The sequence below is a fragment of the Pseudophryne corroboree genome, chromosome 2 (assembly GCF_028390025.1).
Source record: "Pseudophryne corroboree isolate aPseCor3 chromosome 2, aPseCor3.hap2, whole genome shotgun sequence".
Lineage (NCBI taxonomy): Eukaryota > Metazoa > Chordata > Amphibia > Anura > Myobatrachidae > Pseudophryne > Pseudophryne corroboree.
Window position 1 is genome coordinate 695120950 of NC_086445.1, and position 15290 is coordinate 695136239.

The 15290-nt window shown below is 43.9% G+C and overlaps 1 protein-coding gene across 15 annotated transcripts in view; it reads left to right on the forward strand.

The window, feature by feature from the left end:
• Positions 1 to 11541, forward strand: part of PLEKHA6 (pleckstrin homology domain containing A6) — a 296849-nt gene extending 285308 nt beyond the window's left edge. For all 15 annotated transcript variants that reach the window (XM_063955254.1, XM_063955247.1, XM_063955245.1 and 12 more), the window contains 3 exons: positions 5866 to 6008; positions 7512 to 7662; positions 8928 to 11541. In XM_063955254.1, the coding sequence (XP_063811324.1) occupies positions 5866 to 6008; positions 7512 to 7654 (286 nt within the window). In that variant the 3' untranslated portion in view covers positions 7655 to 7662; positions 8928 to 11541. The remainder of the gene's footprint in view (positions 1 to 5865; positions 6009 to 7511; positions 7663 to 8927) is intronic.
• Positions 11542 to 15290: the final 3749 nt, after the last annotated feature.

Consider the following 15290-nt stretch of genomic DNA (forward strand, 5'->3'; position numbering starts at 1 on the left):
ACAGCAGAGTGCTTTTCTCAATCTGGGGAATCACTGCCATGTACTCAGGATAGTACACATTCTCAGGCTAGTGGATCTGAACCTGTTTGGTTAGATTCATTAAAGGGGATGATTTCAAATATTTCAAACAAATTGTCCCAAAATGAAAAGGAGACGCAATATTTAAGGCAATCTGTAGATGACCTGATGAATAGAGATTCAGTGGTTGTCCCAGCATCTCAGACCCCTGCTATTTGTCCACAGAAGCATACTCTAGTCCAAATCATGCAGGCTGATATCGATGATGATGTATCAGACCCAGAGGAGGGGTAGGTGGACTTAGTGAGGGGGGGGGGGGGGGGGTGCAGCTTTAGCACAGGGAATACAGACCCTGATTGAAGCTATAAGAGAGGTCTTGCACATTCCTGACAAAGTGTCAGAGGACGAGGAGGAATCCTTTTTTAATGTGAAAAAGAAATCCTCTGCTGCTTTCCCTGCTTCTAAGGAATTAAATTCCCTCTTTGAAGCAACTTGGGTTGACCCTGACAGGAAGTTTCAGATTCCAAAACGGTTAGTTGCATACTTCCCATTTACTCAGGACGATAGAAAAAAATTGGAAAACCCACCGATAGTTGATGCATCGGTTTCCAGGCTGTCACCTGAGATAGTTTTACTTGTTCCTGGGGCAGCTTCATTGAAAGATGCTGCAGACCGCAAGATTGAGACCACTCTCAAATCTCTGTACACAGCGGCGGGAGTGGTCCAAAGACCCACTATAGCTTGTGCATGGATCACTAGGGCCATTGCAAAATGGTCTGGTAATCTAATTGACGGGTTAGATTCCTTGTCCAGGGAGAAGATTATTTTACTCCTACAGCATATACAGGATTCTGCTAACTTTATGGTGGAGGCCATAAAGGAGATTGGACTGCTCAGCACGCAGGGGCTTGTGGCTACGCCAGTGGACTGCGGATGCGGATTCCAGGAAAGGCGTGGAAAGCCTACCTTTCACAGGTGAAGCCCTGTTTGGAGATGAACTGGATACGTGACTATCCAAGGCTACAGCGGGTAAGTCTACATACCTTCCTTCCGCAGCACCCCCGGCGAGAAAATCCTATTGTGCACCAACTTTGCAGTCCTTTCGGACAGCGAAGTTTAAAGGTAAGTCCAAAAGTTCTTCTACTGCCTTCAAAGGCAATAGAGGTAAGCCCAGAAAATCCTGCAAATACAGGTTCACAGTATCAGACCTCAGGGTCTGCTTCCACAAAACCTATAGCATGATGGTGGACCGCACTGCCTGGTCAACAGGCAGATGGGAGCCCGATTACGATATTTCAGTCACGTATGGACCACATCATGCCTGGATCCATGGGTGAAAGATCTTATCGTCCAAGGCTACAGACTGGAGTTTCAGGAACTCCCACCTCACAGATTCTTCAAATCAGGCTTGCCAGCTTCACCGAAAGCAAGTATAGCCTTACAAGCAGCAGTTCAAAAACTAGTACAGACTCAGGTCATTGTTCCAGTTCCACTTCAACTACAAAACCAAGGTTTCTATTCCAACCTGTTTGTGGTACTGAAACCGGACGGTTCGGTGAGGCCCATTTTAAACTTCAAGTCACTGAACCCGTATTTATGGGTGTTCAAATTCAAGATGGAGTCGCTGAGAGTGGTGATCTCAGGTCTGGAGGAGGGTGAATTCCTAGTGTCTCTGGATATCAAGGATGCGTACCTTCATATGCCGATTTGGCCGTCTCATCAGGCTTATGTAAGGTTTGCGTTGCAGGACTGTCACTACCAGTTTCAGGCCCTACCCTTTGGGCTCTCCACGGCACCAAGGGTGTTTACCAAAGTAATGGCGGAGATGATGTTTCTCCTCTGCAAGCAAGAAGTGAATATAATACTGTACCTGGATGATCTACTGATAAAAGCACCGTCCAGGGAGAGGTTGTTACACAGCATTGCCCTCTCCACACGTCTATTCCAGGATCACGGGTGGATTCTGAACCTGCCAAAATCTCACCTGGAACCAATACGGAGGCTTCCATTCCTGGGGCTGATCATGGATACGGAGGTACAGAAGGTATTCCTTCCTCTGGAAAGGGCATTGGTGATTCAGTCAATGGTAAGGGATGTCCTAACGCTGACCCGGATTTCGGTGCATCTGTGCATTCGCCTCCTGGGGAAGATGGTCGCCTCTGAGGAGGCGCTGCAGTACGGAAGGTTTCACGCAAGGCCCTTCCAACTGGATCTGCTGGACAAATGGTCCGGATCACATCCACACATGCACCAGAGGATACATCTATCGCCAAAAGCCAGGATTTTCCTTCTGTGGTGGCTACAGACTTCTCACCTGACGGAGGGCCGAAGGTTCGGGATTCAAAATTGGATTCTGCTAACCACGGATGCAAGCCTCAGGGGGTGGGGAGCAGTCACCCAAGGGGAACATTTCCAAGGAAAGTGGTCAAGTCAGGAAACCATTCTTCCAATCAACGTTCTGGAACTAAGGGCCATATACAACGCCCTTCTGCAGGCATCTCATCTTCTTCACAATCAAGCCATCCAGGTTCAGTCGGACAATGTGACGGCGGTGACGTCCATAAACTGACAGGGCGGAACGAAGAGCAGAGCAGCCATGTCAGAGGTGACAAGGATTCTCCTCTGGGCAGAGAGACACGCGGTGGCGCAGTCCGCGATCTTCATTCCGGGCGTGGACAACTGGGAAGCAGACTTCCTCAGCAGACATGACCTCCACCCAGGGGAGTGGGGCCTTCACCTGGAGGTGTTCGGGTGCTTGACTCATCGGTGGGGGACTCCACAAATCGACATGATGGCCTCTCGTCTCAACAAGAAGCTCCAGCAGTAATTGCTCCAGGTCAAGAGACCCACAGGCAGTGGTGGTGGATGCTCTGGTGACTCCGTGGGTCTATCAGATTGTGTATGTCTTTCCTCCACATCCATTGATCCCAAGAATTCTCAAAATAATAAAAAGGGAAAGGGTTCAAGCAATTCTCATTGCTCCAGATTGGCCAAGAAGGGCTTGGTACGCAGATCTACTGGAAATGCTTCTGGAGGATCCGTGGCCTCTACCTCTTCGGGAGGATCTTCTGCAACAGGGGCCATTTGTCTATCAAGACTTACCGCAGCTACGTTTGGTGGCATGGAGGTTGAGCATCAACTTCTAGCCTGGAAAGGGATTCCGGACAGGGTAATTCCTATCTTGATCCAAGCCAGAAAAGGGGTGACGTCTAAACATTACCACCGTATTTGGAGAAAATACGTCTTTTGGTGTGAAAACAGGAAATTTCCTGCGGTGGAATTTCAGCTGGGTCGTTTTTTGCTTTTTCTGCAGTCTGGTGTGGATGTGGGCCTATGCCTTGGATCAGTAAAAGTCCAGATTTCGGCCTTATCCATTTTCTTCCAGAAACAGTTGGCTTCCCTTCCTGAGGTTCAGACGTTCTTGAAAGGAGTTCTTACATCCATCCGCCCTTTGTGCCTCCCACGGCACCTTGGGATCTTAACGTGGTGTTGCAGTTTATGCAATCAGATTGGTTTGATCCTTTACAGGAGGTAGATGTAGAGTTTCTTACATGGAAGACCGTTACACTATTGGCCTTGGCTTCGGCGAGGTGTGTTTCGGAATTGGGGGCCTTGTCTCACAAGAGCCCCTATTTGATTTTTCATGAAGATAGAGCAGTTTCTTCCAAAGATGGTGTCTGCGTTTCATATCAACCAGCCTATTGTGGTTCCGGTGCTTACCTCTTCTACTTCAAAGTCCCTGGATGTTGTGAGGGCTTTGAAAATCTGTGTCAAACGGACAGCTCGTCACAGAAAATCTGACTCGCTGTTTGTGCTTTATGATCCCAGGAAAATTGGGTGTCCTGCTTCAAAGCAGTCTATTGCTCGCTGGATCACGCTTAGTATCCAGCATGCTTACTCTACGGCAGGTTTGCCGGTTCCTAAATCTGTTCATGCCCACTCTACTCGGTCAGTGGGTTCTTCCTGGGAGGCTGCCCAGGGTGTCTCGGCCTTACAGCTCTGCTGAGCAGCTACTTGGTTGGGTTCGAACACGTTTGCTAAGTTCCACAAGTTCGATACTTTGGCCTCTGAGAAACTTCAGTTTGGTCAGTCAGTTCTGCAGGAACCTCAGCACTCTCCCACCCGGTTTGGGAGCTTTGGAACATCCCATGGTACTAATGTGGATCCCAGTATCCTCTAGGACGTAAGAGAAAATAGGATTTTAGTTACCTACTGGTAAATCATTTTCTCGTAGTCCGTAGAGCAGGCATGTCCAAACTGCGGCCCTCCAGCTGTTGAGAAACTACACATCCCAGCATGCCCTGACACAGCTTTAGCATTCTCTGACAACAAAACTGTGTTAGGGCATGCTGGGATATGTAGTTTCACAACAGCTGGAGGGCCGCAGTTTGGACATGCCTGCCGTAGAGGATACTGGGTGCCCGCCCAGTGCTTCGTGTTTCCTGCATGGTTACTTGGTTAAGTATTGTTGTTGGTTCAGCTGTTGCTGTTCCTGTTCATGTTGGGTTAACATGGTTTTCTTTTTTTGCTTGTGTGTGCTCGTTCGAATCTCACCACTATCCTTTCTGAATCCTTCTCTCAAGATATGTCCGTCTCCTCGGGCACAGTTTCTAGACTGAGTCTGGTAGGAGGGGCATAGAGGGAGGAGCAAGTGCACACTATTGATTTCTTAAAGTGCCCAAGGCTCAAGTGGACCCATCTATACCCCATGGTACTGAGGTGCACCCCAGTATCCTCTACGGACTACGAGAAAAGGATTTACTGGTAGGTAACTAAAATCCTAATTTTCACAGCTGAACAATTATCAGTGGTCTGCTCATACATATGAGTCACACTGCGCATGCGTTCAGCTGCATCACCATCGGCACTCTCAGTGAGGATATGCCACAGTGGGTATCAGGATGGTAGGTCGACATGGATTAGGTTGACAGTCAATAGGTCAACCACTGTTGACATTGTCAACACCGGTAAAAGTTTAACATTTTAAAACTGTCAACATGGGACAGATCGACACGACATTTTTTAGATTTTTTACTTTTTCATACTTTACCATCCATGTGGACTACAATTGGGAATAGTAACCTGTGCCGAGCTTTGCAAGGGGATGTGTTGCACTAATTGGGGTTCCTGGTCATGTTAGGCAAAAAAACAACACCAATTTGTCTTTTAAAATATCATGTCGACCTTTGTATGTGTCGACTATGTCAATGTCGACCAATAGTGGTCGAATTATTGACTGTCGACCTAATCCATGTCGACCCATTGATCCATAACCGCCGCAGTGTGATTGACAGTCAGGGAGTGTTTGTGGGGGGTAATGGGGAGTGACAGCTCAAACGCAGGTGTTTTGAGGGCGTATTGCAGACTACGATTATTATCTCGTACACAGACACAATGTCTCCGGCGTCTATTTTTTGGCTGCCATTTTGAGTGCCATAGGGTTACTGAGAACTTCAATAATCGTCTGAATTGCGTCCAATGCTGCATCTTTGCACACAATCACTTATGTCTGTGAAGCTGCTGGTGAGCATCTCAATACAGATCCCGGCTGGTGCGACATTTGCCTATTTTGGCACAGCTGCTGCATACGCATTCGCAGCTGCAGTGGCATTAGTGTATCTCTGAATCAGGCTCATAGTCACTATAGGATATTTAAAGAAAAAATAAGTAACATCAATTGTGAATAACTTTAAGTGTGGAGTGGAATTGACTACTAAAAGTAATAATCATCTGTAATTATATAGAGCAGTATATTTCTGTTTAGACATAGTATTATGTGTAACTGTGATATGCAGGACATGTTTTTGTGTTTACCTTATAAGTCATAGCCCTCTGTCCTGTCGTAAGTTTGCAGAATGTTATTCCACTGAGTGACTCTGAGCTGGAGCTGCCACCAGATCCGGAATCACAGCTACAGGAGCAGGAGAAGCGCATTGAGCTGTCCTGCACGTTGGCAGCTGAAGCTTCACGTCGTGGCCGTCTCCTGTCTGGTAAGACACGCGTCAGCTCTCCACAAATAGCAGCACTTCTCCCAGCTTTGATTAGCTGCATCCAGTTACATTATCAAGAACGGTTCTTTAGAAACAATTCTGTAGAACAATCTATAGTAGCTTTAAATACAGGCTTCTGAATAAATACCTGATTTATACAGTGATTGCTTTTCCAAAACAGCTACTACAGCATCTTGCCCCACAAAGGTACTATTTTATGCATTCCAGAAATGAGTAATCAACTTGATTTGCTAACATTTATATACTGTACTGCATCAGACCTACTCTGTGTATGTATAGAGATCTTCAGACTGTGACACAGTCTATGGTCTTTCATTTCTGCATCACTGATGCATTGTGTGGTGGCCTCACCCGCAGATATTTCTGAGCATCTTACTTCAAATTAGCTTTCCCTTTGTGACTACATTGTCTCATTAACCGTCAGTATGTGAGTGGACCCTCTGGTAACAGCTGCTTTACCTTCAGCTTTGATTGTCTCTTTACACTGGTGTATAGCTCATAACATTGCTAACATGGCTTAGGTTATATCTATGTAATAGGAAAACATAATTGTTTGCAATTATTTTACTGCATTTTGGCTAAGGAACAAAAGTGTATTATGGATCCAATTACTCCTACTTCATAAGAGCTATTGGTAAATGGAATTGGTAGGGGCAGTGGGAAGTAGACTGATCTGGAAAGTGAATACTAACATAAACCTTTACAGATTCAGTGCTACAGGTTTATCATTTATTTAAAGGGATAATTTTTAAATATATTGATTAATAATCATTATAATAATGATCAAGATGAAAGGATATCACCTCTTAGCTGAAATGGCTGGCTACATCATTTGACACCATTGGCAAGGAACACTGTGGGGTCTATTTACTAAGCCTTGGATGGAGATAAAGTACCAGCCAATCAGCTGCTAACTGCCATGCCACAGGCTGTGTTTTAAACATGACAGTTAGGCGCTGGTTGGCTGGTACATTATCTCTGTCTACTTTATTTCCATCCAAGGCTTAGTAAATAGACCCCTGTATCTGCAGAGAGGGTTTCCTGTGATTGGTTATAAGAAGATCACATGATTTTCATATAGATGTGCCATATTTTTTGGCCATGAACTCCCGCTGCTTTAGTCTGTACTGGCCTGTTACGACATAAGCTGTTTCGCCACAAGGTGGCCCGGCCTCTTTTACTGCTTATTGAGCTATTAGTAATAATAAAACATAAAGACAATTGAGAAGTACAAGCAAATTTTGAAGCATTCAGCTGACTTGATCAAAGTTTGTGTATGTGAAGCTAATGAGGCTTAGGACCAGGACTGGCAGCACATGCATTTAACATGTATTTAAACTATCTGCAGTGTTGGCCTGTCATTCTTGTGGTGTTTGTAGGGAAGTAGTATAAGATTCTAATTCTCATTTCTCCTTTTTCCTAACACAAATACACACATTTACCCCTTCATGCTCGCTTCATCATCTCATTTTCTGTTTCCAGCTCTGTGTGCCACCCCGAGCCCTCCTACGTCTCCCACGTCCCCAGCTCCTCAGACCCTCCCTTCTCCTGAGCGCTCGGCTCTAGGGGGCAGCAGCAGCAGTGACAGCGCTGGGGAATACGGGGCGAACATCATGTGTGTCTGAGCCACAGTGTAAGAAGCTACTTCCCCTCCATACATCAAAGCCATAGCTGTAATCTGCCATAGGGGAAACAAGCTTGTGGGGAAGTAAAACGCATAATGTTGAATATAAGTAAATAAGCTGTTTATAATGTTTTTCTGGAGAGTTTTACCATGTTTGTTAAATGATTCTATAAATTAGTACATATGTAAATGTTACCAATTACAACTACATATATTAAAGTACATTTAAAGAACTGGAGATGAAATCATCCCATTAGTGCCAAAGATGGGTAATACGCTGCCATTGAGGGGAATATGTCTGGCTTTTAGTTTGCTACTGTTATTACTGTTATTATTAACATACAGTTTAATGCATCAAACATATTATGCAGTGCTTCACATACAGGGGATTATTATGATATAAACATATTATGTACAGTGAAATTAAACTGAATATAAAATGTCTCATCCCAAAGGAGCTTACACTCTAAGGGGTGGTAGTCTTGATTCCTAAGACAGCGGAGTAACAAGTGTTGCTTGTGGAAGTGTGACAGATACATTATCAGACACACATTATAAAGCAGCTGTTGGTGCCTGGTATTTCTGTCTAGCTACAGGTGGTGTTGTCACCATCTGTAACTACATGTCTGTCATAGTACAGTACATTTATATAGCACAGGAATATACAGGTAATTAAGGGTATCGGTGCAATGCAGAGCTGTCACATAGACGGCAGAGGTTACTAACAGCGGCAACTGCAGCAAGTACAACCTTATCTAGATAATGTATATCAGCTTATCAGGCTTATGATCCTCTTAACTACTTTGAAGTAATACAGAACTACTATTAATTGGTCCTTTGAAGCTGGATGACCATGCTTTCTGCAATACCCTTAAACTGTCCCCTGTGTATGGGAACAAAACATTGTTGAGCAATACTGTCTTTTTTATTTTTTGCTAACTTTCATCCCATGTCTGTAAGAATTCATATAATAAAGTAAACCTTCCCACATACTACTATATCAGTATATACATAGGTTATACATGTCACGGAAAGAAGGGATTTCCATGTACATCTACCAGCTCTACTCCTGAAATATTATTATCTCCAGCATTTTGTACCTCTGCCCTCTGTTCCACTGCCTTTTGTCCAATCATCTCTTCTTTGGCTCCTTCTGGCTTTCTTCTCTCTTTACTCACTACTCTGCCTTGACTTTGCATTCCTACTTCACCTGTGTTTTCTAATTTGTTTGGTCCTCAATTTCTTTCTAACGTTCTTTTATTGTCTTCATACAGCACAGGCAGCCACATCTGTGAAATTGAATAGAACTTAGCGGGAACTCATTCTGCTGCCTCCTATTCTCATCAGCGCCACACCACATCTACAGCGAAGAGATGGGCCTGGAACTAGAGATGTAGGACACCGGTTGTGACATCAGTGGACAGCACCCCTTGTTTCCTCCAATTTGGCCACCATTTGGCATATGGCTCTTCATGCAAGGATAGAGACTGCCACATGTGACGTGTTGTTCCAGATCCAGAAATACCAAACATTTCTTCTTCTTCTTCTGCTGCTGTAATGATGATATCTGGCACTTCGAAGACTAAAATTGTAAATTTGCCAATTAATTTAGAGCCAAAATGATTCACCCAGTGACTGATTTGTGCGATTCAGATGACATCATGGTTTTCTGCAGTGGCCGTTTTAAAACGGTAAATGCCTGTAGCATCTGCCTGAGCTTGTGCTGCTTTTTATTGGAAGGTCCTTATAACCAAAGCAAGCAATAACTCTGCAACATCAAAACCCACTTCAGGATGGCCTTCATAAAGACCTTCAGCTATGTTTTATGTATATAGTGTGCCAGGATACCCCTTAACCTGACACATTCATTCTGCATAGTGTACAAAACATATCTTTCTCTATATATAGCTATATATATATATATTTTGCTTCATGAAATAGAATATTTATTGTATGTATATAATTATGGGAAGTATTGGTTATATAGGTTATGAAAGTTATAGCCCTACCCACCCAATATAGCCCAAGAGGCAAGCCATCTGCAACTAATGGACTGAACTAGTTAAATCCATTCCAGACTTTCTTAGAACATAAGATACACTAAATGCCTCACAGAGAACCGTGGAGTCTTTTTAATTATTTTATTTCTTTTCTAACTGACCTATGTAATTAATAAAATGTAGTTAATATAACAGAACTTGACATTTTGAAATGTACATCTACAGGAAAACAATGATTACACAAATATCTATGGCGTTTGTGCTAGACATGAAACATTTTTAGGCTTTTTCAAAATACTCTCATCATTTTTCATATTAACTTTTAAAACTATCTACAAAGTGCAAAAAACTCAGAGTATATGAGACAGTGTAAAGTAAGCGAATCTGAGCTCTCCTAATACTGCTACCTAAGAACTGCCTGCTGTAGTGCCTGAGGTTTGTTCATCATCTGGTTTGCATTGTGCACGCTGTGTATGTACACACAATATCTGAGAAATACCAATCTGTGCTTCATTTAGACATAAACTGTCAGAGCTCTGATACCCTGTGCAGTAAGTGTAACATTGCTTTGTAGCTGTGTTCATTGTAGAAGTGCAAACAGGCAATGGCGCAAAGGCAATATTACCTTTTATTACATGAACACCTGGACAATGCCGGATCATTGTTCCAGATGTGTTAATAAGAAAAAAATGTTTTCTTGATGCATAAGGAGCAATTTTATTTCTCCCATATTTTTGCCAGTTGGTCCTTCATGGAGGATTTACATCTGATCGTGTAGCTTATTTTATGGATGGTAAGATGGGGAACTTGAATGTGATTTGTTTTATAAATACTAGACTGAGACTTGTTCCTCCAGGTTTTGGCACTATATGTGGTTTAGTCATGCATGCTTTGTATACATCAACGTTTCGTTGTAGCTTAGAGGGGGAAATAATATTAAAGAGGTTTTATCCCCCCAAAAATATAAGATTTAAAATATCTGTCTTGGCCTTCAGTATCTCAAAAGGCCTAATATGCATTTCCAGGATCTGCTGTCTCCTAATATTACTACCACAATTGGACATCATCTCATGTCCATGGGAATTTGTAAGTAGATGTACATGACAACAATGCAAGTGACTTCTGGGGGTCAGGCATAATATGTACTATGTAACATCATCCTGCTGGTTTGCTGTCTGAATGGCAATAATATACAGTACCTTCAATAATAATATTTCCCTTTAACTTTGTGTTGCTCAGAAATCTTTAAGAAATATATAAAATAATAATGTTTTGCATTAACATTGAAGCAGAACTTTTGTGGAATGGGACCTGTATTCATGAGGATGCAGACTAAACATTCAGTAGGAACTAACAAAACCGCTAAGGCATGAAGTATAGAGTGTCTCATACCTCGGCAGCATCGCTGAGTCCAAGTATAAGCTTCATTCTCATGAACATTGGCCCCATCCCATAAAATTGCTGCCTCCACATGCTTATCCAGCTGACAAAATGTCTCTCCTTTTGTAAAGATGTTTGTTTTTATTCCATTGTCATATATTATGGCTTCATTTACATTCAATACTGGAGTGAAACAGACAATGCTGTAGGAAGTAAAAGAAGCCAGTGTGCCACCATATTTTCTGTGCAATGATTAATACCAGATGTCTGACGATAAAGCCATGCATAAGCCTCCATTTCTCATAAACAGGACCTTGGACCATTGATGTGCAAAAAATGTTTGTACTTATAAATTTGGTGATAATGATGATGATGAAAAGAGCATAATGGGTGATCCAGGAATGAGGATTTCTATTTTTGCACTTGTCTATTTTCCATGTCTCATCTGCTCTTAGATTTGTCTATGTTACTGACTTTGCTAGTACTAGAAATAAAAAAATCTACTATGTGCCATGTGTGCGTTCCTTGTAGGTAAAAAGCATTGTAGATATAGAAAGACCCTGCTATGGCCGTAAAGGGTAGGGGATGCTGTCAGAATGCTGGCGGCAGCATCGCATCAGAATCCTGGCGGTAAGTACTGGGGTTTGGCTCTAGGTGGAGGGTTCGGCTGGGGGAAGGGGGGGGGAGGGGCTGTGGATACAACACTTTAGGGTTTGGAGGGAAGGGTTATTGATAGGCTGCGGGAGTTGTGGGCTAGGGTTATACTCATCGCGATCCATCAGGATTTTGAAAGTCTGAATGCCACTGCATTCTGACTGTCTGGGTTTCAACCGCAGGGATATCGGGTTGGGGCTGGGAGACCGGCGGCCAGCATACCCCGGGATCCCGGCAGCAGAATGCCGGCGGATGGGGAAGGGGGTTGGGTGAGCACAACAAAGGTTTGGGATGGAATCCCGTTGGCCGGGATCCCGGCGGTCAGAATACTGACACCAGGATCCCCGACGCCAGAATGCCGGCAACAGGGCGAGCGCTGGAAAAGCCCCTTGTGGGCTCAATGCGCTCGCCACAGGTTCTATTCCCACTCTATGAGTGTCGTGGACACCCACGAGTGGGAATAGTCCCTGTGGGTCGGCATTCTCTCTTCCGGCATTTTGATTATTCGGGATCCTGTCGTCGGCATGGTGACTGCCAGGATCCCGAGGGCTGGTCACATGACCGCATCCCGGGATCTCAATATCATTCCAGGAGTTGTTCTACGTTGACTGCAATTTCTCTCCGAAACAGAGTGAAATGTATGTTCATGGCTGCAGCTATCGCAAGATGATTGCAGGTTTGGAAGTTTACATTATGCATACGTCACATACACTAACATATTTTTTCTTACAGCAATGTTTTTATTTAAAAAAAAATTCTAAAAACACATATCAGATAAGGGGATGGGGGTACAGAAAGGTAAAAAAGGGGGGGGGGGCAGTGTAAAAGCAGCAAACAGTAACAGAACAAACATCAGGAGCTACTTTTTCTTTGAAAGTAACAGGGAGTTAGACCTTACAAACAATATGGGAGGGGCTGTGATTGGGGACCTCACTCAGTGCATGTCGTGCAAGATGTATGCACACCTGGAGCTACCGGCCCAGTGTGATTACATCTGCACGAGGTGTGTGCGAACGGTTGCCCTGGAAGCCCAGGTAACTGATCTAGAGCAAACCGTTACGCGACTGAGGGAGATTCACAATCTCGAGCGTAGTTTAGACAGAACCGTGGAGGAGTTGCGGGAGGGGTCACTGGTAGAAGAGGATGATGATCAGGTAGCCAGTTGGGTCACAGTTAGAAGGAAGAAAAAGAGGGGGAGGCTCGACATCTCCGAACTATCAAACCCAAACAAATTTGCCCGATTGGACGAGGAATCGGGAGGATGATAGTGAAGAAATGACGGTGCCGGAGGAGACTGCTCCCTCTAGCATCCAGAGGAGCGGTGCCTCTGGCGCGGTTGGGATAAAAGATCGTGAGGTTCCTAGCCAGATGGTGGTGGTAGGGGATTCTATCATCAGGAAGGCAGATAGGGCAATCCTCTACCGGGACCGTGATCGCCGTACAGTCTGTTGTCTCCCGGGTGCTCGGGTACGGCACATCGCGGACCGGGTAGATAGATTGTTGGGAGGGGCTGGGAAAGACCCGGCGGTCTTGGTGCACGTTGGCACCAATGACAAAGTTAGCGGAAGGTGGGATGTCCTTAAGAAAGACTATAGGGACTTAGGAAAGAAACTGAAGGCAAGGACATCTAAGGTAATATTCTCGGAATTATTACCCGTGCCACGCGCTAGTCCAGGGAGGCAGAGGGAGATTAGGGAGGTAAATGTGTGGCTTAGGGATTGGTGCAGGAAAGAGGGGTTTGTGTTCCTGGAACACTGGGTGGACTTCTCAGTCAGGCGCCTTCTCTTTTCTTGTGACGGATTGCACCTGACTGAGGAGGGGGCAGCGGTGCTGGGGGGAAGGATGGTTAGAAGGTTGGAGGAGATTTTAAACTAGGAGCCTGGGGGGAGGGTTTAGCTAGAAACTACGGGTCATGCAGTGAGAATAGTGGGGATGGCGGTAGTAAACGAAATGGGGGAGAAGTTGGGGGGAGGGTAAGAGCAGGCGGTAAGGTTACTAACATGGGTACTAAAAGAGATTTTACCAAAGCACTAACCAATGACGATTACAGGTCATCATTGCTACATAAGATGAAAGATGTCCCTAACGCAAGGGAAAATACTTATCTTAGTTGTATGTATGTAAACGCCAGAAGCATTACTGGTAAAAAGGGTGAACTAGAAATACTTGCAGCAAGCAAACAGTATGATATTATAGGCATTACTGAAACTTGGTGGGATGAATCTCATGATTGGACAGTCAATCTAGAGGGCTATACACTGTTTAGGAGAGAGAGACTAAATAAAAAGGGTGGAGGGGTGTGTCTTTATGTAAAGCCGTTTTTAAAACCTGATATACGGGAAGATATTCACGAGGGGACTGTAGACACTGTCGAGACATTATGGGTAGAAATTGAATGGTGGGGATAAAGGAATAAAAAAGTTAGTATTGGGTGTATGCTATAGGCCGCCTGGTATCAACGCATCTGATGAGGAATTGTTACTAAAGCAAATTGAAAGAGCAGCAGGAGTAGGAGACATAGTAGTGATGGGAGATTTTAACTATCCAGAGATAAACTGGAAAAACGATTCATGTGATACTGCTAGGGGCAATATGTTTTTAAACACACTTAATGATAACTACTTAGTCCAACTAATTGAGGAACCAACTAGGTACAATGCAATCTTAGACCTGGTATTAACAAACAATGGGGATTTGGTATCAGGTATCATAGTAGGGGAACCCATAGGAAACAGCGACCACAATATGGTCACATTCAATATCAGTTTCCATAAACAGCCCTATACTGGCTCAACTAGGACTCTAAACTTTAGCAAAGCAAATTTTGAAAAGATGAGGGTATTTTCAGGGATATTGAATGGGAAGGTTTGTTTTTAGGAAAAAATACTACGGAGAAATGGGAGGTACTAAAATTCCTGCTAGCTAAAAATACACTCAAATTTATTCCTATGAGCAGCAAAAAAAGGAATAAAAATCATAAACCGATGTGGCTTAACAAAAAGATTAAGGAGCTTATGGGCAAGAAAAGGCGAGCATTTAAAAAATACAAATCTGACGGGGAAGCAAAGTCATTTCAGCACTATAAGGAATGTAACAAAATTTGCAAAAAGGAAATAAGAGCGGCTAAAGTAGAAACTGAAAAACTAGTAGCAAAGGAAAGCAAAGCGAATCCCAAAAAATTATTTAAATACATTAATAGCAAGAGATTAAAGAAGGAGAGTATAGGCCCTTTAAAAGACAAGTTGGGAGTCTTAAGCAAAAAATAAGATTTTACTCACCGGTAAATCTATTTCTCGTAGTCCGTAGTGGATGCTGGGAGTCCGTAAGGACCATGGGGAATAGCAGCTCCGCAGGAGACTGGGCACAACTAAAGAAAGCTTTAGGACTACCTGGTGTGCACTGGCTCCTCCCACTATGACCCTCCTCCAGACCTCAGTTAGGATACTGTGCCCGGAAGAGCTGACACAATAAGGAAGGATTTTGAATCCCGGGTAAGACTCATACCAGCCACACCAATCACACCGTATAACTCGTGATACTATACCCAGTTAACAGTATGAAATATAACTGAGCCTCTCAACAGATGGCTCAACAATAACCCTT